The following is a 24,945-nucleotide window of genomic DNA, read 5'->3' on the forward strand; positions in this document are numbered from 1 at the left end:
GCAGGTCACATTTTCTTTCCCCACTGATCCTCCCGGACATGTTCCAGCATTTTATGTGGTCTATACCCAATCTTATTATGATTTTCCATTACTGTTTCCTTAATAATAAATTTCAGCATTGTAAGGCAGACTGGTCTGTTGTTCCTTTCTAAAATAATGAGGTTACGTTTACTACCTTCTAATCTGTGGGAACTCTTCTAGAATCAGTGGAATTTTGGAAGATGGTAAACAGTACATCTACGCATCTTTAACCAGAAATGTTTGCTCTGCTGCTCTTTCCGCAGGTGCTGCTTGACCTGCTGTGTATTTCCAGTGGTTATTATTCTTGTTTCAGGTTTCCTGTATCAGATTCGTGTTTTATTCGTATTCACTAACTCTCCTTTGCCATTTCATTCAAAACCCCACTGCTGAGAAATTATGCAGGCAAATGCATGATTCATAAATTTGAATACCAAATGCTGATCTTTGTAGGTAATAATATTCCGTGAGTTTGAATGTTGGGTTCCTTGGAGAAATGTGCGACATGCTTAAAATGTGAATTATAACCTTAGTGTGCATTAATGCCTTTGTGTGTATCTCCTATCTATGTGTTCCGAAGCCAGGAAGTTGGCACAAGCCACTGGTGTTCTTTTGTAATGCTATTTGAAGAGAATTAAGAATAATCGCAATATTTATTTTAAAATATAAAAGGGGAAAATACCTATTTTTAAGAAGCGCTAAAACATGATGGAGCAGCAGGAGGCAGATTAGATGACAAGAATGTAGCAGTCACAGTAGGGATTAGCATGGGTTCAGAAAAATACCGCTCGAAAGTTCTTTCTTCGAAGCCTTCGTTCTTTTGTTCAGCCATCTCTGCTTTTTATTAAGGGAAAACATATTATTACTTCAACAGTTTTCTAGCAAAACGAATGGCTGCAAAATTAGAAATAATGTTGTCATCATAATTGTAAATATATGCTTTTTCTGTGTTCTTAGTTCTGAAGGGATTTTCTGTCTCTTGGCTGGTAGTAGTAAATACGATTTCAACAACAACTCACCACCTTCAGTGCAAATATTGCCGAGGTGAGCCAACTGTGTTTTACACACCTGTGCATCAAATTTCAACTGCGAAACAAGATTCCAAGACTAGGATTACAAGGAAATGCTTGTTCCATGACAGTCTACTGGAGAATAAAATTTTATACTGCACCTCCTAAGTTCATATTTCATGTTGCTGAAATATCGATAATGTGGAGTTACATCCTTCCATACGACATAAATAAAGTTGCCTTCTTAGCTTCACATTTCACAAATGTGGCAGAGACATCAGAGCTGCAACCTTTAATAGTTGAAATAATTAATGCAGCACTCCATAGTATGTTGGAACTACTATACATTTTCATGTTGAGATCCACTTTCAATCGGGTAACTTGATAATGTTCAAGTCAAGTCAAATCAATGTTGCTTGAATTAGAGAGTATTAGTTACAGTCCCCTAAATAATGTTTGGGACAAAGACCCATTATTTATTTATTTGCCTCTGTACTGCACAATTTGAGATTTGTAATAGAACAAAAAATCACATGTGGTTAAAGTGCACATCGACAGATTTAAATAAAGACCGCTTTACTACATTTTGGTTTCACCATGTAGAAATTAAAGCAGTGTTTATACATAGTCCCCCCCATTTCAGGGCACCATAATGTTTGGGACACAGCAATGTCATGTAAATGAAAGTAGTCATGTTTAGTATTTTGTTGCATATCCTTTGCATGCAATGACTGCTTGAAGTCTATGATTCCTGGACATCATCAGTTGCTGGGTGTCTTTGCACTAAAACATTATCTGTGAATATTCAATCATAATATTGTTTCACACTATGAAAACTTGCATTAAGCCACACAGTAGTTTTTCCTTTTTCATAAATAGAAACATAGAAACATAGAAAATAGGTGCAGGAGTAGGCCATTCGGCCCTTCGACCCTGCACCGCCATTCAATACGATCATGGCTGATCATCCAACTCCGTATCCTGTACCTGCCTTCTCTCCATACCCCCTGATCCCTTTAGCCACAAATGCCACATTTAACTCCCTCTTAAATATAGCCAATGAACTGGCCTCAACTACCTTATGTGACAGAGAATTCCACATATTCACCACACTGTGTGAAAAATGTTTTTCTCATCTCGGTCCTAAAAGACTTCCCCCTTATCCTTAAACTGTGACCCCTTGTTTTGGACTTCCCCTACATCTTCCTGCATCTAGCCTGTCCAACCCCTTAAGAATGTTGTAAGTTTCTATAAGATCCCCCCTCAATCTTCTAAATTCTAGCGAGTACAAGCCGAGTCTATCTAGTCTTTCTTCATATGAAAGTCCTGACATCCCAGGAATCAATCTGGTGAACCTTCTCTGTACTCCCTCTATGGCAAGAATGTCTTTCCTCAGATTAGGAGACCAAAACTGTACGCAATACTACAGGTGTGGTCATAATCACATAATCATACTTTATTGACTATTTGTGTTGTGATTTTGCTTTGTTATATCACAAGGACTACTTTGTTTGCCCGTGTAGCAACATGTATATGTGGGAATGACGTAATATGGGCAGGGCACCCTGGTTCCAGATGGCTGTGAAATAAACAGAGCCTTGATTTATGCTCAGCTTCAAACCCCTAAATACGTGTACTTGTGGTCATTCCAGAGTTATAACAATGGTATAACAGATACCGGACCACAAAGTACAACAATATGTTTTGCAACATATGAGGAATTTGATTTGCCATACAATCATACCAATAAAAAGCAACAAAACACAACAAATACATTTAAACATAAACATCCACCACAATGACTCCTCCACATTCCTCACTGTGATGGAAAGCGAAAAAAAAGTTAAATAATATAACCATATAACAATTACAGCACGGAAACAGGCCATCTCGACCCTTCTAGTCCGTGCCGAACACGTATTCTCCCCTAGTCCCATATACCTGCGCTCAGACCATAGCCCTCCATTCCTTTCTCGTCCATATAACTATCCAATTTATTTTTAAATGATAAAAACGAACCTGCCTTCACCACCTTCACTGGAAGCTCATTCCACATAGCCACCACTCTCTGAGTAAAGAAGTTCCCCCTCATGTAAATCTCTTTTCTTCTTTGTCCTCCCGCGGTCGGAGACCACGAGCCTTCCGTTGACTGGACGATCTCCCATAGTTGGCGGTCGATGCCCTCTGCATTGGAGCAATCAAGTTCCCGCATTGGGTGGGATCTCAGTTCTCCGCGCCAGACAATTGGACTCGGGGTTAGTTGAACCTCATGCGACTTTGGGTTGGGGCAAGTTGAACATCTTGCGACTTTGGATCTTCCTGACATCAGTCTCTACCCGAGATTGCGAGCTCCTCGATGGTGAAATCCGCAGGCTGCAGTCTTGAGTGGAGCATCGATTCCAGGCAAAGGATTGCAGGCTCCGATGGTAACAACTCCGGCAAGGGATTGAAAAAAGTTTCCCCTGACCCCCCCCCCCCCCCCCCCCCCCCCCCCCCCCCCAACCCCCCCACATTCCACATAAAACAAACCAGAGAACATGAACACATATTTTTTAAAACACATTAAAATACCAAAAAAGACGAAAAGACAGACAGACCGTCGAGGCGGCTGCTATCGCTGACGGCGCCACCCGGTGGCATCGATCTGATATTTAATATCAATCTATTTCAACCATCAATTTTGGAACAAACTACCAATTTTCTTGAATAGTAAAGGTTATCCACAAAATTAATCCTCCCAAGAATGTGAATAAAGTATCATCGTCTAAGTGTAGAATATTTGAATGCATAATAACTTTTTGCAGAATTGTCCTAAATTGCTGGAGATCCATGCTGGAAGTTTAGCTTCTGACTACTTTGCCTATTGCCAGTGTTTTTGAAATAATATGCAATGATTCTGGAACTGTAACCAATGATTAAAGCTTTCTTGTTGCCATAAGAACCAGCAGCACCATTAAGATGGCAACAACAAGGCATTAATTCTTTGCCTGGGTTAAAATATTTCATTGAACCCTTTTAGGGAAAAATATGGTTGAAATGTCTATCAACAATGATTTTAACGATATTTTTGATCTTTACATTTTAATTCACTCGTGCTTTCTGGAAAATGATTAAAAAAAATAACACCAATTTTTTGTTTTTCATTGGATATAAGAATTTGCAATAGTTTATTTGTGTTGTGTTTAAATATTCATTTGTTCGCCTTATTCCCAAAACAAAGTGATTATTTTAAATATAAAAATAAGGATCTGCCGATACTGGAATCTTGAACAAAATATAAAGTGCTGGAGGAACTTTGTGGGTTAGCAGCATCTGTGGCGGGAAATTGACTGACTGAAGAAGGGTCTCGACCCGAAACATTACCTGCTCCATACCTCCAGAGATGCTGTCTGCCCCGCTGAGTTATTCAAGCTTATTGTGTCTATCTTCAGTTTAAACCAGCATCTGCAGTCCCTTCCAACACAAGACCATTTTGGATCTAGACTCTTCTTCAGATTGAGTTCCTCCGGCACTTTGTTTTTCGCTCAAAACATTATGTAGTTGCAGGGGCGGAAAACCTGGGGTGGCCAGAGGGGACACGCCCCCCCCATGTTTTGAGAGGTGGGCGACATCCCTGCCAGGTTAACCTGCCTGAGCTTGCCAGCGCAGAGAAGCAGCGCTGGTATCCCGTCAGTCCAGACAGGGCTGTAGTTAACCCGGTGAGACAGGCAGTTGAGCTGCATTTAGCGCTGGATTGAGCCTCCGAAGCCACGCGTGCGTGCAAGTGTGAGTGTGCGCATGCGCGTGCGGCCGCCGAAAAATTGTGTCCCCCGTCCCCTCCATGTTTTGATAGTGAGTTCCGTTCTTGTGTAGTTATGTTGTATGAACGTTAACAATGTGATAATGATGAAAGTAATTGACCTGTAACAGAATACACTGGTAATACAGGGGATGGATCAGTCTGAAGAAGGGTTTCGGCCCGAAACGTCGCCTATTTTCTTCGCTCCATAGATGCTGCTGCACCCGCTGAGTTTCTCCAGCAATTTTGTGTACCATGGATTATAGCTCTTTGGGCGGGGCTCATGGGATGGTTCTGCTATCCATTCTGTGCTTTTGTATTCTGCAATTATAACACACTATTAAATGAAGTGAGAATATTGAAAGTATATGTTTACCAATAGACATCGATGTGAGAATTAATTATTTAAAATATTAATTTGATACATTTTTATATCCAAAACATTACTTTAGTCTTTGCATTCTTCATATGGCGTGTAAACGAGAATTTATGATTCCCAAAGATACACCCAGACGTATTGTTACCATGTTATTTTTGTTAGTGGGAGAAATTTATCTTGAGCTGTTTGAGCTAAAAAGATGATAAGTGTTAGGCACTGACTGTATTCATCCCTGAATACAATTGATTCTTCTTGAATTTATCTAATTCTTTACCAAAGGTTTTGATGGACAGGACTTCAAACATAAATTGTAAATGTAAAACCTCAACCTCCACCCTTGCATTCATGTTCTCCCAGTGATCTTTTGCTTGTTCTCCATTTCAACACAACTCTTTTCCTCAGCCTTTGGATAGGATCTTTTCCTTCGGCCTTTAAAAAAAATCATCTCCTCAGAGCTCCAATCAAAATCGTCCCAATTCTCCCTATCATAATCCGTGGGATTTATTTATTATTTTTTATCCTGAGATTCCATTCTATTCCTCAACTCTGGATCCATGACAATTCCATTGGGTGTTCACACCATCATCTTCTCCTCAGCTATCCCATAAGCCATCTCAATACTCCCTCAGTACAAGGTCCTCAGCTGCACCCACCATGATCATCTCCTCAGCTCCGCCAGAATTCTCTTAGCAAACTAGTCACAAAGCTCTTCTCATCCCCACTCATAGAAACATAGAAAATAGGTGCAGGAGTAGGCCATTCGGCCCTTTGAGCCTGCACCGCCATTCAATATGATCATGGCTGATCATCCAACTCGGTATCCTGTACCTGCCTTCTCTCCATACCCCCTGATCCCTTTAGCCACAAGGGCCACATCTAACTCCCTCTTGAATACAGCCAATGAACTGGCCTCAACTACCTTCAGTGGCAGAGAGTTCCAGAGATTCACCACTCTCTGTCTGATTACCAGTTTAGTTATCACATGATAACCTTCTTAATATCGCTCTATGATCATATTGTTAGTAACACTGGATTATTTCCTCAGACCAATTCCTCAGTCCCCACCAGCTCCTATTTCTTGTTCTACCTAATCTCTATTATGGAGAGTAGAGATGGTTACCGCCCCCACCTAGCTCCTATTTCTTGTTATATGTCCCATTCCACTGCCTAGCATCTCCCTCTGTAATATTATGGAGAGTAGAGATGGTGAAGGGAAGCCTTTTGGTGCAGTTGCATTCATCAGACCTATTTAATAGTGCATGACAGCTTAGGTTTACAAAATTATAGAACTTATAGCCCCAATTGTTTGCCTAGCTTTGTTAGTTTCTGTTTCTGTACTACCTTAAATGATAAAGAAACATACCTTGGAATTCTTCAAAGGAATAGATGAAAATCTCGATTAAAGGTTAAAACATGGATTAAATCTGAAATGACCAATATAAGATGTTGGAAAAGTAACTCTCATCAGTGGCTATCTAAGCAGCTATAATTTGCCAAGTAGAAAACCACATTTATTTTCATCCTTCAGGCATTCCCATACTCATGCATTTAATGCTAATTTCCATTTAATACCATTGGCTCCATCTTCACAAAAACAATTATTTGACAATTTATCAAATGCATTGTGGCAGTCAAAATCCACAGCTTTCAATTCAAGCATAGTAATTTTGTTGATGAATCTTGGATTATTGAATAACCCATTTTATTCATAGTAAGTTTGCCATCTGGCTCCATGAGCAGATACGATCTGAAGATTGCCATTGCTGGGATTAAGCTGAGGCTTTTCAATAGCTTTCATGAAAATATATATCTCACTATTTCCCCATACAGATCAATATTCTTGACATGCAGGCGAGGGAATTCATTACTTGCAGATGAAAGTTGTGAATCCATGGGAACAACCCATTGCTGTCAGGTGAATGAAATAGTAGTAAATAGTAGCTTTGGTTCTGATCATCATTTCAAACAGAGTCTGCATTTTTTAATTTGGCACACACTGCCTTTGTGTGGGTTTCCCAGTCATCTCCAAGGTAGGGGAAGTTAAGGTTACATATTAGTGATACGCATATATTTCAGGGGGTTATGTGCCTGGCCTCACCTTGCCTATTTAATTTGGTTTTATGCTCGTCATAACGAAGTTAAAATTGCAGCAACAGGACAAATTAATAAACCTTTAGATAGAAACATGGAAACATAGAAAATAGGTGCAGGAGGAGGCCATTTGGCCCTTCGAGCCAGCACCGCCATTCATTGCGATCATGGCTGATCATCCCATTTCAATAACCCGTGCCTGCCTTCTCCCCATATCCCTTGACTCCACTAGCCCCTAGAGCTCTATCTTACTCTCTCTTAATTCCATCCAGTGATTTGGCCTCCACTGCCCTCTGTGGCAGGGAATTCCATAAATTCACAAATATAGATGCAATGAAGTATAGGATCTTAAATTTTAATAATATAGATACAACTATGAATGTAAAGAAAACATATTTATTTCAGATTCAGATTCAGATTCAGATTCAGATTCAATTTTAATTGTCATTGTCAGTGTACAGTACAGAGACAACGAAATGCATTTAGAAATGCATTATTTGATCACATTCAGATGGTTTCTCAGCTTTGCTGGTTAACCATGGGAATAATATTAGCCCTGTCAAGAAATTAAGTAAGTGAAATGGTGATGTGAGACTCCATTTATGAGGAAATACTTTGGAATTGACGGAGGCTTGCGAGTTGGTCCTACATTGGCGAGACCAAGCATAGACTCAGTGACCATTCTGCTGAATATTTGTGCAGTATCCGCCAAGGTCTATTGCATCTCCCGGTTGCAAACTACTTTAGCTCCCCTTCCCATTCCCATACTGACCTTTCTGTCCTGGGTCTCCTCCATTGCCAGAGTGAGACCACACGCAAACTGGATGGAACAGAACATCATATTCCTTGGGTAGCTTACAAACCCAACATTGAATTCTCTGATTTTAGGTAAATTACCAACGCTCCCTCCCACTTCTCCCACACATTCCCCTTTCTTCCTTTCTCCCTCTTTTCCCAGTGCACTGCTTGGACTTGTACCCATTTCTTCTCTCCTTCTACCTACATTCCTTCACAATTTGCAGCTCTTTATTCGATCTCACACCTTTCGTCCTTTCATCTCTGACTTTTGTCCAACCATTTGTCTATCAAAAATACCCCTTGCCTGCAACTACCTATCACTTTCCAGGCTGCCCTGAGCCACCTCTCTTCCAACTTGCTACACCCCTTTCCCCCCCCCACAATCAATCTGAAGAAGGGTCCTGACCCAAAACGTCACCTATCAATGTTCTCTGGAGATGCTGCCTGATCCACTGAGTTGCTCCAACACTTTGTGTCTTTTTTTAGGAAGTCATGCTATATTATTACCTCCACAGGGAGTGAACAAAACCTCATGACCATCGGGATCAACCTGGCCACTTTCATTTATACAAGGCAGAGTTGCTTCCAGCCTAGTTGACCTTACAGTGTCATCTTCACAAACATATGAGTATTGCCACCTAAATTGGAAGACATGTCCCAGCGATTTATGACTTCATTAAATTAACAGAATCAAACCTTTAAACTCTGGGTAGGTTCTGCCATACTGGCACAAATGACCCATCTGAGGTGGCAGTCCAGTGGTATTAAGGCAGAAGGGAATGTCTCTGGAGGCCTTCAACATTGATTACATTGATTTTAAGGCACATGGCATTAGTCACATATGGTCAAGACATCTTCCTTCCTGTGCTGATGAACCAGTACGCTTCTACATTGAACAATATTTGGAAGAAGCACTGAAAATGACGAGGATAGCATGTACTCTAGCTGAGAGGCTTCATTATACATCACTAAAAGTGATTTTGTAGCTTCACCACTGAGCTGGCTGTCAATAGACAATAGACAATAGGTGCAGGAGTAGGCCATTCGGCCCTTCGAGCCAGCACCTCCATTCACTGTGATCATGGCTGATCATCTGCAATTAGTACTCTGTTCCTGCCTTTTCCCCATATCCCTTGACTCCGCTATCTTTAAGAGCTCTATCTAACTCTCTTTTGAAAGCATCCAGAGAATTGGCCTCCACTGCCTTCTGAGGCAGAGAATTCCTCAGACTCACAACTCTTTGGGTGAAAAGGTTTTTCCTCATCTCTGTTCTAAATGGCCTACCCCTTATTCTTAAACTGTGGCCCCTGGTTCTGGACTCCCCCAACATCGGGAACAGGCCAGCTCCCGATGTTACCGTCCAAAGCCTCCAAAGACTCGCATGCGCGTGTGCACGGCCGCCAAGAAATTGTGTGTGTCCCTGTTTTGATAGCAATTTCCTCCCCTGTTCCTGCCTAAGGTGAATTTCCTTTTCCTCCATCACTCTCTGTCCTCTGGCCACTAGTACATCTGGGAGATTGTTTGTGTCTTCCTTAGTGAAGACGGATCCTAAGTACCTGTTCAACTCGTCTGCCATTTTCATGTTCCCCATAATAAATTCACCTCTTTCTGTCTTCAAGGGTCCAACTTTGGTCTTAACTATTTTTGTCCTCTTCACATACCTAAAGAAGCTTTTACTATCCTCCTTTATATTGTTGGCTAGCTTAGTCAAGAGTCCTGAAGAATATTGTTGCCAGGCGGTCTGCAGCAGATGGTGAGTGAAAGAACATGAGGGGTAAATTGAGCTCTACGATCTGTCTTTCACTGCATAATCCTTGTGGAGAAGAATTCCCTTCTTCACATCAAGGACTTTTTCTTTCCTCATGCAAGGTGCAATCAGTCTGCTCAATGGCATAGGTTCAGATTAATATGGCAGCTTCAAACAGGGTATCTCGGAGGTACTTGGACCATCAGTAACAGCAGCAGAAATGTACTCCTTGACGATCTGTAACTTCAAGGTTCACATATTGCTCACCACTGCAATTACAATCCCAACCCTTATGCATAGGGGATTGCAGAAAGTCGTACTGAGAGCAGCACCAGATGTATCTTATAACATATGCCTATCCGATGAAGATCCAACACAGGATTACAAACTTGCAAAAGAACAAAATCAGCATCAGACAGAAATAAATGATCAATTAGATCAACATTCTGCAGTCCTATCACATTTTGTCTGGAATCGTGTGTTAAATTAACCAGGCAATTGGAAAAGGAATCTCCAAGTACATTTCCAATGGCATGGACTGATTGCTAAGGACAAGACTAAAGTATTTGAAACTAGGCTAAGCCCGTCTTCAGTCAATTCAGTTTACTCAATATGATATTGGAAAATAGCTGAGAATGCTGGTCACAGGAAGGGCCATAGGCCTAGAGAACATATTCGCTGTAGAGATGAAGAAATGTTCTATTGAGCTATCGCCTTATGCTAAGCTGTTCCATATAACAATATAACCATATAACAATTACAGCACGGAAACAGGCCATCTCGGCCCTACAAGTCTGTGGCGAACAACTTTTTTTCCCGTTAGTCCCACCTGCCTGCACTCATACCATAACCCTCCATTCCCTTCTCATCCATATGTCTATCCAATTTATTTTTAAATTAGCTGTTCCAGTGCAGTTAAAAAACTGGTTTCTACCCAATAAAGAGGAAAGGTCGTCCGGACAATAAGTGGCGGTCAGTGTTGCCTTCCCGGTGGGGGTCCCTCTACGTAGGGATTCTTCCCCTGAACATCAGGGTCCTGGGGTAGAGGGTACTGCACAGGAGTCCCTTGCAACCTGTTTCACGGTTCACAGACTCACCAGCCGCCTGCCACTTTTGCGGGCTGGAAGCGTCTGTTTACCATGTGTATATGGATTGTGTGAGGATGCAGCTCCTGTTCCAGTATCTAAAGGGGCTGCTCCTTGCCTTCTGGCTGCACTTCTCACCCACCATCCTCATCTCCAGATACCCTGTGTGTAGGGGAAAGGGTAGAGCCGAGGATGTCCTGGTTGGGTTGCTGCTCCTGGGGCTGGTCAAGCGGAAGAGGGCTCTGCCTGAACTGGCTGCCTACCCCTTATCCGGGGTTATGTCCGTGCCCGGGTGGTGTTAGAGAGGAACTACGCACCCCCAGGGGATTTCCGGGATCGCGGGGGGTTGGATCCATCCTTGACAAAGAAGTGTAAGATAATTGTATAATAGTTTATCGTTTGTCGTGTATTATGATAGAAACATAGAAATTAGGTGCGGGAGTAGGCCATTTGGCCCTTCGAGTCTGCACCGCCATTCAATATGATCATGGCTGATGGCGGGCTCTGTTTTATTTTTTACTGTACTGTATATATTTTAATATTTGAATAAATATTTTTGATTTAAAAAAAATAACGAGGAAAGGAATGCATCTGTGCTTTGTCCACAAAAAAGACAAATATAGTCTGGAAAATAACTTGTAAATCAATCAATCATCTGCAATGTGATTAAATGGGCCTTTGTCGATATTACCAATGGAAACTACCTTCTCACTCTTGTGTCATTGATGGCAATAAATAATTTATTGGATGAATTCAGTGAGTCAAACTTATTTTTAGTGTTGACTATTTTAGAGAGCAATACTTGGCTCCAGACCTCATCACTGCCTTAATCCGAGCATGGACCAAAGAGCTGAACTGCAGAGGCGGTTAGAATCACTGACCTTGACTTCAAGGCAGCATCTGTCTGTGTGGGGATGAACGTTGCATGGTAAAATGGAAATTGAAAGAAAAACACTTCAAGAAAATGCTGGACTTACTCAGCAGTTTAGACAGTATATGTGGGTGGCACAATGTTGGAGAATACAACTTGGGGCATAATGTTCCTCACAACACAATCTTCTGTTTTATTCAAAGAATGCGGAAACAAAGGAAGGATGTAGCGAAATGAAAAATAAACAGTTAATTATTACTGCTTGGACTCATTTGAGCTAGAATAACGATCCCTTTATACTGTTTCAACTAATAATAAGTTCAGTATAAGTAATAAACAAATATGCATTACTATAAATAATAAATATGTAAACTCGCAGACAAAGATTTACTGCTGGAACTTAATCGAAAGTATAAACATTTTGAATGAACTATTTGGCTTAATGCCTTGTCTTGTAATGTAAGCAGTACGTCTTTATAATGATCAGTGTAGAGTTAAGTGAAATGGATAATTTGACATTTTTCACAACATAATATATCCCAAACTGGTAAAAGAATCTGTCTAGAAACTGGATTTGGCACACTAAAGCAGAGCTGTACATAATGCTACACAAAAATGCTGGAGAAACTCAATGGGTGCAGCAGCATCTATGGAGCGAAGGAGATAGGCAATGTTTTGGGCCGACAGATGCTGCTGCACCCAGATTCAGATTCAGATTCAGATTCAGATTCAATTTTAATTGTCATTGCCAGTGTACAGTACAGAGACAACGAAATGCATTTAGCATCTCCCTTGAAGAGCGACATAGCAAACGATTTGAATAAAAAAAAATAATAAGTGTCCGGGGGGGGGGGGTGGTGATTGGCAGTCACCGAGGTACGTTGTTTAGTAGAGTGACAGCCGCCGGAAATAAACTGTTCCTCGACCTGCTGGTTCGGCAACGGAGAGACCTGTAGCGCCTCCCGGATGGTAGGAGGGTAAACAGTCCATGGTTGGGGTGAGAGCAGTCCTTGGCGATGCTGAGCGCCCTCCGCAGACAGCGCTTGCTTTGGACAGACTCAATGGAGGGGAGCGTGGAACCGGTGATGCGTTGGGCAATTTTCACCACCCTCTGCAGTGCCTTCCGGTCGGAGACAGAGCAGTTGCCATACCATACTGTGATGCAGTTGGTAAGGATGCTCTCGATGGTGCAGCGGTATAAGTTCATGAGGATCTGAGGAGACAGATGGACCTTCTTCAGTCTCCTCAGGAAGAAGAGACGCTGATGAGCCTTCTTGATCAGAGTAGAGGTATTGTGGGTCCAAGAGAGGTCATCGGAGATGTTGACTCCCAGGAACCTGAAGCTAGAAACACGTTCCACCTCCGTCCCGTTAATGTGGATGGGGGTGTGCGTGCCGCCTCTGGACTTCCTGAAGTCTACAATGAGCTCCTTGGTCTTCTTGGAGTTAAGGGCCAGGTGAGTTTGTCCAGGGCCCGCTGAGTTTCTCCAGCATTTTTTGTGCACCTTCGATTTTCCAGCATTTGCAGTTCCTTCTTAAACACTGTACATAATGCTAATGGCTATTGTTTCCCTGCAAACACTCATTAAATTGGAAGAATGGCATTTGAAATTGAACTGTGTGGTTTACTCTCAGAAAAATGCTAAAATGGGACTTAGAAACATAGAAAACAGGTGCAGGAGTAGGCCATTCGGCCCTTCGAGTCTGCACCGCCATTCAATATGATCACGGCTGATCATCCAATTCAGTATCCTGTACCTGCCTTCTCTCCATACCCCCTGATCCCTTTCGCCACAAGGGCCACATCTAACTCCCTCTTAAATACCTTGTCTTGTAATGTCTTGTCTTAAATCCCTCCTAACCCTAACCCTAACCTTCTGTGGCAGAGAATTCCAGAGATTCACCACTCTCTGTGTGAAAAATGTTTTTCTCATCTCGGTCCTAAAAGATTTCCCCTTTATCCTTAAACTGTGACCCCTTGTTCTGGACTTCCCCAAGATCGGGAAACAATCTTCCTGCTTCTAGACTGTCCAACCTCTTAAGAATTTTGTAAGTTTCTATAAGATCCCCCCTCAATCTTCTAAATTCTAGCGAGTACAAGCCAAATCTATCCAGTCTTTCTTCATATGAAAGTCCTGACATCCCAGGAATCAGTCTGGTGAACCCTCTATGGCAAGAATGTCTTTCCTCAGATTAGGAGACCAAAACTGTATGCAATACTCCAGGTGTGGTCTCACCAAGACCCTGTACAACTGCAGTGGAACCTCCCTGCTCTTGTACTCAAATCCTTTTGCTATGAATGCTAACATACCATTCGCTTTCTTCACTGCCTGCTGCACCTGCATGCCTACTTTCAATGACTGGTGTACCATGACACCCAGGTCTCGTTGCATCTCCCCTTTTCCTAATCGGCCACCATTCAGATAATAGTCTATTTCCTGTTTTTGCCATCAAAGGTGATAACCTCGCATTTATCCACATTATACTGCATCTGCCATGCATTTGCCCACTCACCCAGCCTATCCAAGTCATCTTGCAGTCTCCTAGCATCCTCCTCACAGCTAACACTGCCCCCCCAGCTTCGTGTCATCCGCAAATTTGGAGATGTTGCATTCAATTCCCTCGTCCAAATCATTAATATATATTGTAAATAGCTGGGGTCCCAGCACTGAGCCTTGCGGTAACCCACTAGTCACTGCCTGCCATTGTGAAAAGGACCCGTTTACTCCTACTCTTTGCTTCCTGTCAGCCAGCCAGTTCTCTATCCACATCAATATTGAACCCCCAATACCGTGTGCTTTAAGTTTGTATTCTAATCTCTTATGTGGGACCTTGTCGAAAGCCTTCTGGAAGTCCAGATATAACACATCTACTGGTTCTCCCTTATCCACTCTACTAGTTATATCCTCGAAAAATTCTATAAGATTCGTCAGACATGATTTACCTTTCATAAATCCATGCTGACTTCATCCAATGATTTCACCACTTTCCAAATGTGCTGCTATCCCATCTTTAACAACTGACTCTAGCAATTTCCCCACTACCGATGTTAGACTAACTGGTCTGTAATTCCCCGTTTTCTCTCTCCCTCCCTTTTTAAAAAGTGGGGTTACATTAGCTACCCTCCAACCCTCAGGAACTACTCCAGAATCTAAAGAGTTTTGAAAATTTATCACTAATGCATCCACTATTTCTGCGGCTACTTCCTTACGTACTCTGGGATGCAGCCTATCTGGCCCTGGGGATTTATCGGCCTTTAATCCATTCAATTTACCTAACACCACTTCTTCATTTTCTGATGGGATCGCATTCTTGGAAGACTTGGGATGGCACAGAGTGCATCTAATAGAACTGTTTCCTCACAACTCCAGCAATTTGGAATCAATCTTGATCTCCAATGCTGCCTGTCTTGAGGTTGCACATCCCGATGCGATTACTTTGATTTCTTCCCACATCAAGAGTGCAGCACTCTGTTGGCTGCGTAAAGTGCCATCCTTAATGATGTACAGCTTTATTTGAGTGTGGATTGTGCTCATGAGCTGATGTAGGCAAACAATGACCAAAGAATGCTGAAAGTACTCAGAAGGTCACTTTAATAAAGATTATTACAAGGCATACTTTAACAATGTTACAATGGCACAATTCTGCTGGTGAGAGCAAACTATTTTGAATGTAGATTCCCAGTAAGTCAGGGACTTAAGCAAGGGCTCAAGGGCCTGAGCTATAGGGAGAGGTTGGGCAGGTCAATATTTAATTCCTTAGAGCGCAAGGAGAAGTGACCTGTTAGGGCGTATACCTTTTTTCTCAGGGTAGGAGAATCAAGAACCTGACATGTTAACTCTGAGTATTTGCAGTGTTTTCTGTTTTTATTTTGTATTTGTGGAGATACAGTTCATTCATTTTCAATAGAATTGGCCCTTAGATCGGTGAGCCTGTTGATTTCAATGGAGTTTGAAAATCTGTGGAGAAGAAAGATAAAGATCAATTCTTTTTTATGTTTTTGAAAGTAGTTAAATATATATATATATATACATATTTTTAAAGTCTTTTACTTTTTAATAGATTTTAAATGTTTCTGAATGTTATCGTTGACAGCCACTACTAGAGCACGTCTTTGTCCACTTCGAAAGTTGTCAGGGTAGTTTTGCAAGTGGGTTTTTGCCTTGCACAATCTGGGACTCTGGGCCTTGACATTGAACTCTGGAATGCTTTAGAGCAGCAAGTTAAGTCATGGACATCAAGATTAATTTATCGTGAGAGAGAGAGAGAGAGGTGAATGCAGGTGGCGTGGGCATATGCCAATAGCAGATGCCAAATCTGGACAATGACTACCTTAAATTCAACACTATTATATAATTCTGCAAAAATGAAGCATGTGTTTTTTCTGTACATAATCTATTAATATTTTGATTTTTGATTGCTACTCTCTTCTTGTTTCAGCCATTACCCAAAGCAGCAATTCACCATAGTTACTGATACACCAGAAAACCTCCGTCTGAAGCAACAAAGTGAACTGCAGAGTCAGGTAATCTTGTCAGGGTAAACTATTTTCTCTGGTGTCATAATTCCCCAATGTTTTTTTGATTATGAAGTCATGCATTTAAAAATTTGTTTCTCCCATTTTGTACTCAAAGATGAGCTGTAAATGCAAATTGATTTTCTTCTCTTCATTTTTTTTCCATTAAGATATGTCTTTCTCAATTTGAGGGATTTTGTTACTGTCAATGCTTCAGTATAAAGCAGTTCACTGCTTGATATATGCATGAGCAACATTTGGAGCAAAAACTTGCAACACATTTATTTTGTGTGATGAGTGATTTAGGCCTGTGGATATTAGCCAAGACTGATCAATTGATCAGACCATTGCAACAACCAGAAAATAGATTATCTCTGTGAAATGAAATGCACATATCCTATAACAAAAGGATACAATGTTAAAAAGCACCGTCTTATTTTATCTCAGTTTCCCTGACCAAGCTCATTTAAAACTGTTCTTGTTATTTTAGAATTGTTTATTTTTCTTCTTATTTTTAATTCATTTATTTTTCAATAACCTCTTCGCAGTACTGTGCAAATAGTTTCCTTCTCCCTGACAACTGATTTGGGAATATATATAATATATATAAATCTCAACTTCTACATTGATGTAACGCAGTACTAGCAGATGGTGGCGAGAATTGTAGAGTATAAATTGATTTCTCATTCTTTCAGTACCAAACCTTGGTTTATTTAATCATTATTTTTGAAATATATGGGTTACATACTGGTGCTTTCAGGACTTTCATATGAAGAAAGACTGGATAGACTCGTCTTGTACTCGCTAGAATTTAGAAGATTGAGGGGGGATCTTATAGAAACTTACAAAATTCTTAAGGGTTTGGACAGTCTAGAAGCAGGAAGATTGTTCCCGATGTTGGGGAAGTCCAGGACAAGGGGTCACAGTTTAAGGATAAAGGGGAAATCCTTTAAAACCGAGATGAGAAAAACATTTTTCACACAGAGAGTGGTGAATCTCTGGAATTCTCTGCCACTGAGGGTAGTTGAGGCCAGTTCATTGGCTATATTTAAGAGGGAGTTGGATGTGGCCCTTGTGGCTAAAGGGAGAGAAGGCAGGTACAGGATACTGAGTTGGATGATCAGCCATGATCATATTGAATGGTGGTGCAGGCTCGAAGGGCCGAATGGCCTACTCCTGCACCTATTTTCTATGTTTCAACTACTTTAAATAACTACTTTATTGGTAAGAGTTTTATTTTGATCTGGAACAACATAGTTTCCTGCCTTGATTTGCCGTGGATGGGCGATGTGCAAATCAACAGAGATAATAATTATTAAAAGACACAGAAATTATACGTAATTTGGCAAAATGAAATTAGGTCAAAATACAGGTTGCCCTTGATATAATGAAAAATTGCGCGGGAAAAATTGTAAAGAAAAACTTTTTTTCTCCATTCACGGAATATGGGTTTCCTAGGCTGAACCAGCATTGAATTTCCCATCTCTTATTGCCCTAAAGAAGGTGGTGGTGGTGAACTGCCTTCTTGAACAACAGCGGTACTTGAGGTGTGGGTATCCTTACAATGCTGTTAAGGAGGCTGTTCCATAATTTTGGTCCAGCAATGATATCGGAATAGTGATGTTTTCAAATCGGTGTGTGTGGCTTTGAATGAGGATCAGATACTTATCATGTGGCTGCTATTGCCTGTAAGATGTTAATTTTGTTGAGTGTTGTTGAAGCTGCGGGATTCCTAGTCTCTGACCTGCTCCTGAAGCCACACTATTATTATATTATGTATTTTTGGTACTTACCTGTTAAAAATAGGTTAGTCTCTACTCTTAATAAGCAATACTGGTTAAATGATTGGGTTAATGCAATAACAATCATGAATAAGGGCAAAAATATTGAATCAGATTGCAGAACGTGGCAAATAAAGAAAATGTGAAAGATTGAAAGCACGAGATCAAAAGGTTTTCCTTCACCATTATTATTCCATTATGTAAACTAGTTCCCATAATACACTTATTGCATCTTAAAATAGATTTATAGTGGAAGAAGACAACTTTAGTTATTCGTATGTTTCCAACTTCCAGTAATTTTAGCTGACTTTGGATCACAACATTGGCACGATGAGAAACCGCGTTTGCAGTTTGTGATGATAACAGTCACCAGTCTAAATTTCTCTGCTGTTTAAGAAGGAACTGCAGATGCTGGAAAATCGAAGGTACACAAAAATGCTGGAGAAACTCAGCGGGTGCAGCAGCATCTCTGGAGCGAAGGAAATAGGCAACGTTTTGGCACGAAACGTTGCCTATTTCCTTCGCTCCATAGATGCTGCTGCACCCGCTGAGTTTCTCCAGCATTTTTGTGTAAATTTCTCTGGTGTTTGTTTGGACCTTCTCACTATCTGTCTACCGAGCCCTCATGGTAAAATGAGTACCCGTGCTATTGGCCAAATTCCCAGAAATTTCACTTGTAGAGGTAAATTGTAAAGATACGAGTGAGATCTATCAGTTGCCAGTAGCAGCTGGGAATTACACTTATGAGAAACATTTCAGTACTTGCAACAGAGGAAGTAAAGCAGTCCTGAAGCTGAAGGGGGGGGGGGGGGGGGGGAGAAGAGAGACAGCACTTGTACTATTAAGGAATGAACAGGTGTACTGATCCATAAAGGTCTTAGCAAAGAGAGTTTACTAACTTATTATATGAAGAACTGCTGCATTTTTAGTGAGATTGAAAGTACATGGTTCTTGGTTGGTTCTTGGTTTCTTGGTCCTCCAAAATATTCCAAATGGAATTTAAATTGGAGGTGGTGAAGGGAGGGATTAATCCAGAAAGGGTTATTGGGAAGAAAGAGCTACTTTAAATTTAGTTGCATCTGGTTGGGTAACTATAGTTGGGTGGAGATTATTCCATGCTTTAATTGTGCGTGGGAAGAACAAATTGCTGTACACATCTGTCTTTGTAGCTGGGATCACAAATTGGATCAAATGCCCTCGTCTTCTCCTAATTGGTTTGGGTTTGGTGTAGGTCTTGTAATCTATGTCGAGCTGACCATTTAACATTTTGTAAAAACAGGTCAAACGGTGAGCTTCACATCTGTCTTGGAGAGGGTTCCACCCCAGAGAATTTGGTGACACTCGCTTCTCTCTCATAGGTGTTAGTAACAAATCGAGCTGCCTGTCTTTGGACACGTTCGATGGAAGAAATGTTTTTATTTGTGTAAAGTAGCAGCTACTATCAGCTTTGAAGTCACAGGTTCACTTCACATAGCATTGCTTGCATATGTTCTCAAAAACACTGCACATGCTCACACACTGCATTGTATGATCATTACTGTTTGTATACTATTTACTCTGAGAGCATCATGTGAACAAGAAATGTCATTACACTTTGCTGTATTTGACAATAAAGAAATTCATTTAATATAGATACATAGAACATAGAAACATAGAAAATAGGTGCAGGAGTAGGCCATTTGGCCCTTCGAGCCTGCACCGTCATTCAATATGATCATGACTGATCATCCAACTCAGTATCCTGTACCTGCCTTCTCTCCATACCGCCTGATCCCTTTAGCCACAAGGGCCACATCTAACTCCCTCTTAAATATAGCCAATGAACTGGCCTCAACTACCTTCTGTGTCAGAGAGTTCCAGAGATTCACCACACTCTGCGTGAAAAATGTTTTTCTCATCTCGGTCCCAAAAGATTTCCCCCTTATCCTTAAACTGTGACCCCTTGTTCTGGACTTCCCCAACATCGGGAACAATCTTCCTGCATCTAGCCTGTCCAACCTCTTAAGAATTTTGTAAGTTTCTATAAGATCCCCCCTCAATCTTCTAAATCCTAAAGCCTTTTAATCTACTTTAAAATTAAACTATTCCCGTTTGAATTATCCTATGGTTAAAGCCTGGACATTTCCATTAATAGCCTTTTCATTTATTAGCTTTATTGCCATTATTTTTCCGAAGTCAGTGTACATTATTTATTTGCTGGATGTGAGCATTGTCACCAAAGCCTTAATTGTCCTTGTGAAGCTGATGGTGATCCTTCTTGAAGCGTAGATGTCCTTGTGGTGAAGAAACTGGTGCAGTGCTGTTTGAGAAGATGTTCCAAGAAGAAGGAATGGCCAAGTATTTCCAAACACGTCTGATCTATGATTCAGTGAGGGACGGATAGCTGCATTAGCTGTCCCTCATGCCTCCAATTAAGTGGGCTGCTTTGGCTTTGATATCGTTGAACATCTTGAATATCGTTGGAGTGGTACTCATCCTGGCCTATGGTGAGATTTTCAACATGCTGCTAATTAGAACATGGTACAGCACAAGAACTAGCCTTTTAATCCACCATATGCACCATGTCTGCCAACGTACTGATTTGTATCTTGAAATTCTATAAAAAGGCTTGTAGGAGCTTGGAGGTGAGTGACTAATGTGGTTGCAATTTCTTACCTTTTACTTTGTTACTACTGTGTTCAATAGACAATGGACAATGGGTGCAGGAGCAGGCCATTCGGCCCTTTGAGCCAGCACCGCCATTCAATGTGATCATGGCAGATCATCCCCAATCAGCACCCCGTTCCTGCCTTCTCCCCATATCCCCTGGCTCTGCTATGTTTAAGAGCCCTATCTAGCTCTCTCTTGAAAGTATCCAGAGAACTGGACTCCAGCGCGCTCTGAGGCAGAGAATTCCACAGACTCACAACTCTCAGACTCACAAGTTCATTGGCTATATTTAAGAGGGAGTTAGATGTGGCCCTTGTGGCTAAAGGGATCAGGGGGTATGGAGAGAAGGCAGGTACAGGATACTGAGTTGGATGATCAGCTATGATCATATTGAATGGCGGTGCAGGCTCGAAGGGCCGAATGGCCCACTCCTGCACCTATTTTCTATGTTTCTATGTTTCTCTGTGATTAAAAGTGTTTTCTCGTCTCCGTTCTAAATAGACGGCTGAGATTAGCTTTGTTAAAGTCCCCCCAAAACAATGACGGTAGAGTCCGGGAAGTCACTCTCTACCCTCATTACCTGGTCAGTGAGTTGCGTTTGTGCCTCGCATAGTTGCGTTTGCGTCTCACATCTTGCCTTATTGTGTAACAAGTTGTGACAAAAACAAGTTGTAATCATCGGTCAACATCCCTTAAACTGGAGGATGGATCATTGATGAAGTAAATTAAGACTTTGAACCTTGCAAACTAACTTCAGACACTCCTGCAGTAAGGGAATCTAAAAGTGTACTGGTCAAAAGGGACTATTTGGCCCATTATTTCAATGCCAGTTGTAAATGGAGTTTGGATGAATCCTATTTCCAGCTCCTTGATCAAAGCCATGTAATTTATTCCTCCCTCCTTTCTAAATTGCGAGATTATACTTGCATCCTGCATCCTTAGGGGAAACTGTGTTCAAATGTATTGAATATTTTAAGGTAACTTCCAGGGTATCTATGTAACCACATGTAACACTAGCAAATTTGCAGATGACACAAAGCTAGGTGGCAATGTGAACTGCGAAGAGGATGCTAGGAGGTTGCAGGGTGACTTGAACAGGTTGAGTGAGAAGGCAGATGCATGGCAGATGCAGTATAATGTAGATTAATGTGAGGTTATCCACTTTGGCGGCAAGAACAAGGAGGCAGATTATTATCTCAATGGTGTCAGATTAGGAAAAAGGGAAGTGCAACGAGACCTGGATGTCCATGTACGCCAGTCACTGAAAATAAACATTCAGTATCTATGTAACCAACTTTCCAAAACCCTCAGGATGCAGGTTATCAGTTGCTGGGGGTTTATCATCTTTCAATTTAATTAATTTCCTTAATAGAAAAATAGAAACATAGAAAATGGGTGCAGGAGGAGGCATTTGGCCGTTCAAGCCAGCAAACATGATCATGGCTGATCATCTACAATCAGTAACCCGCGCCTGTCTTCTCCCCATATCCCTTGATTCTGCTTGCCCCTGGAGCTCTGTCTAACTCTTTTAAATTCATCCAGTCAATCGGCCTCAACTGCCTTCTGTGGCAGAGAATTCCACAAATTCACAAATTTCTATGTGAAAAAGATTTTTCTTCATCTCAATTTTAAATAGCCTCCCCTTTATTCTTAGACTGAGGAACCTGGCTCTGGTCTCCCCCATCATTGGGACCATTTTTCCTGCATCTAGCTCATCCAGTCCTTTTATAATTTTATATGTTTCTATAAGATTGCCCCTCATCCTTCTAAATTCCTGTGAATACAAGCCCAGTCTTTCCAACCTTTTAGCAAGGATGTCCTTCCTCAAATAAGGGGGCGAAAACTGCACACAATACTCCAGATGTGGTCTCACCAGGGCCCTGTACAACTGCAGAAGGACCTATTTATTCCTATACTCAAATCCTCTTCTTATGAAGGACAACATGCCATTAGCTTTCTTCACTGCCTGTTGGACCTGAATGTTTATTTTCAGTGACTGGCGTACAAGGACACCCAGGTCTCGTTGCACTTCCCTTTTTCCTAATCTGACACCATTGAAATAATAATCTGCCTCCTTGTTCTTGCCGCCAAAGTGGATAATCTCATATTAATCTACATTATACTGCATCTGCCATGCATCTGCCTACTAACTCAACCTGTCCAAGTCACCCTGCAACCTCCTAGCATCCTCTTCGCAGTTCACATTGCCACCTAGCTTTGTGTCATCTGCAAATTTGCTGGTGTTACTTTTAATCCCATCGTCTAAATCATTAACATATATTGTAAATAGTTGCGGTCCCAGCACCGAGCCTTGCGGCACTCCACTCGCCACTGCCTGCTATTCTGACAGGGACCCGTTTATTCCTATTCTTTGTTTCCTGTCTGCCAACCAATTCTCTATCCATGTCAATATCCTACCCCCAATACCATGCCCACTAATCTCCTGTGTGGGACCTTATCAAAGGCTTTCTGAAAATCCAGATACACTACATCCACTGGGTCTCCTTCATCCATTTTACTTGGAACATACTCAAAAAATTCCAGAAGATTAATTGAGCTGGATTTCCCTTTCATAAATCCATGCTGACTTGGACCAATCTTACTGCTATCCAAATGCGCCGTTATTACTTCTTTAATAATTGACTCCAGCATCTTCCCCACCACCGATGTCAGGCTAACTGGTCTATAATTCCCTGTTTTCTCTTTCACTCCTTTCTTGAAAAGTGGGATAACATTAGCTACCATCCAATCCACAGGAACTGATCCTGAATCTATATAACATTGGAAAATGATCACCAATGCATCCACGATTTCTAGAGTCACCTCCTTGAGTGCTCTGGGATGCAGACGATCAGGCCCTGGGGATTTATCAGCCTTCAGTCCCATCAGTCTACCAAATACTATTTCTCGCCTAATGTGAATTTCCGTCAGTTCCTCTGTCACCCTGGATCCTCTGGCCACTAGTACATCAGGAAGATTGTTTGTGTCTTCCTTAGTTCAACTCATCTGCCATCTCCTTGTTCCCCAAAATAAATTTGCCTTTCTTAGTCTTCAAGGGTCCAATTTTGGTCTTAACTAATTATTTTCTTTTCACATACCTAAAGAAGCTTTTACTATCCTCCTTTATTTTCTTGGATAGCTTACCTCCATACCTCATCTATTCCCCCCGTATTGCCTTTTTAGTTACATTCTGTTGCTCTTTAAAAGTTACCCAATCCTCTGGCTTCCCGCTCATCTTTGCTATGTTATACTTGTTTTCTTTTATTTTATACTGTCCTTGACTTCCCTTATCAGCCACGGTCACCCATTACTCCCCTTGGAATCTTTCTTCCTCTTTGGAATGATCTGATCCTGCACCTTCTGTATTATTCCCCCAAAATACCTGCCATTATTGTTCCACTGTTATCCCTGCTAGGGTATCTTTCCAGTTAACTTTGCCCAGCTCCTGCCTCATGGCTCCATAGTCCCCTTTATTCAACTGTAACGCTGACACCGATTTACCCTTCTCCCTCTCAAATTGTAGATTAAAACATCATAATATGGTCACTTTACCTCAAGTTCCCTTATCAAATCCGGTTCATTACACAGCACTAAATCCAGAATTGCTTTCTCCCTGGTAGGCTCCAATACAAGCTGCTCTAAGAATCCGTCATGGAGACACTCCACAAACTCCCTTTCTTGGGGTCCAGTACCAACCTGATTTTCCCAGTCTACTTACATGTTGAAATCTCCCATAACAACCGTAGCATTATCTTTATGACATGCCAATATTAACTCTTGATTCAACTTGCATCCTATATCCAGGCTACTGTTTGGGGGCCCGTAGATAAGTCCCACTAGGGTCTTTTTACCCTTACATTTCCTCAGTTCTGTCCATACTGACTCTACATCTCCTGATCTATGTTGCCCCTTGCAAGGGACTAGGTAAGTTACCTAACAGAACATAGAAACAGAAAAATAGGTGCAAGGAGTAGGCCATTTGGCCCTTTGAGCCAGCACCGCCATTCAATATGATCATGGCTGATCATCTAAAATCAGTACCCCATCCCTGCTTGTTCTCCATATCCCTCGATTTCTTTATTCCTAAGAGCTAAATCTAACTCTCTTTTGAAAACATCCAGTGAATTTGCCTCCACTGCCTTCTGTGGCAGAGAATTCCACAGATTCACAACTCAATGTGTGAAAAAAAATGTCCTCATCTCAGTCCTAAATAGCCCGCCCGT

At 41.4% G+C, this 24,945-nt stretch overlaps 1 protein-coding gene across 1 annotated transcript in view; it reads left to right on the forward strand.

The window, feature by feature from the left end:
• Positions 1-24,945, forward strand: part of LOC129707575 (nebulette-like) — a 302,307-nt gene that overhangs the window by 117,674 nt on the left and 159,688 nt on the right. Inside the window, 1 exon segment of the mRNA XM_055652726.1 lies at positions 16,217-16,301. Within this exon segment, the coding sequence (XP_055508701.1) occupies positions 16,217-16,301 (85 nt within the window).

The sequence above is a fragment of the Leucoraja erinacea genome, chromosome 2 (assembly GCF_028641065.1).
Source record: "Leucoraja erinacea ecotype New England chromosome 2, Leri_hhj_1, whole genome shotgun sequence".
Lineage (NCBI taxonomy): Eukaryota > Metazoa > Chordata > Chondrichthyes > Rajiformes > Rajidae > Leucoraja > Leucoraja erinaceus.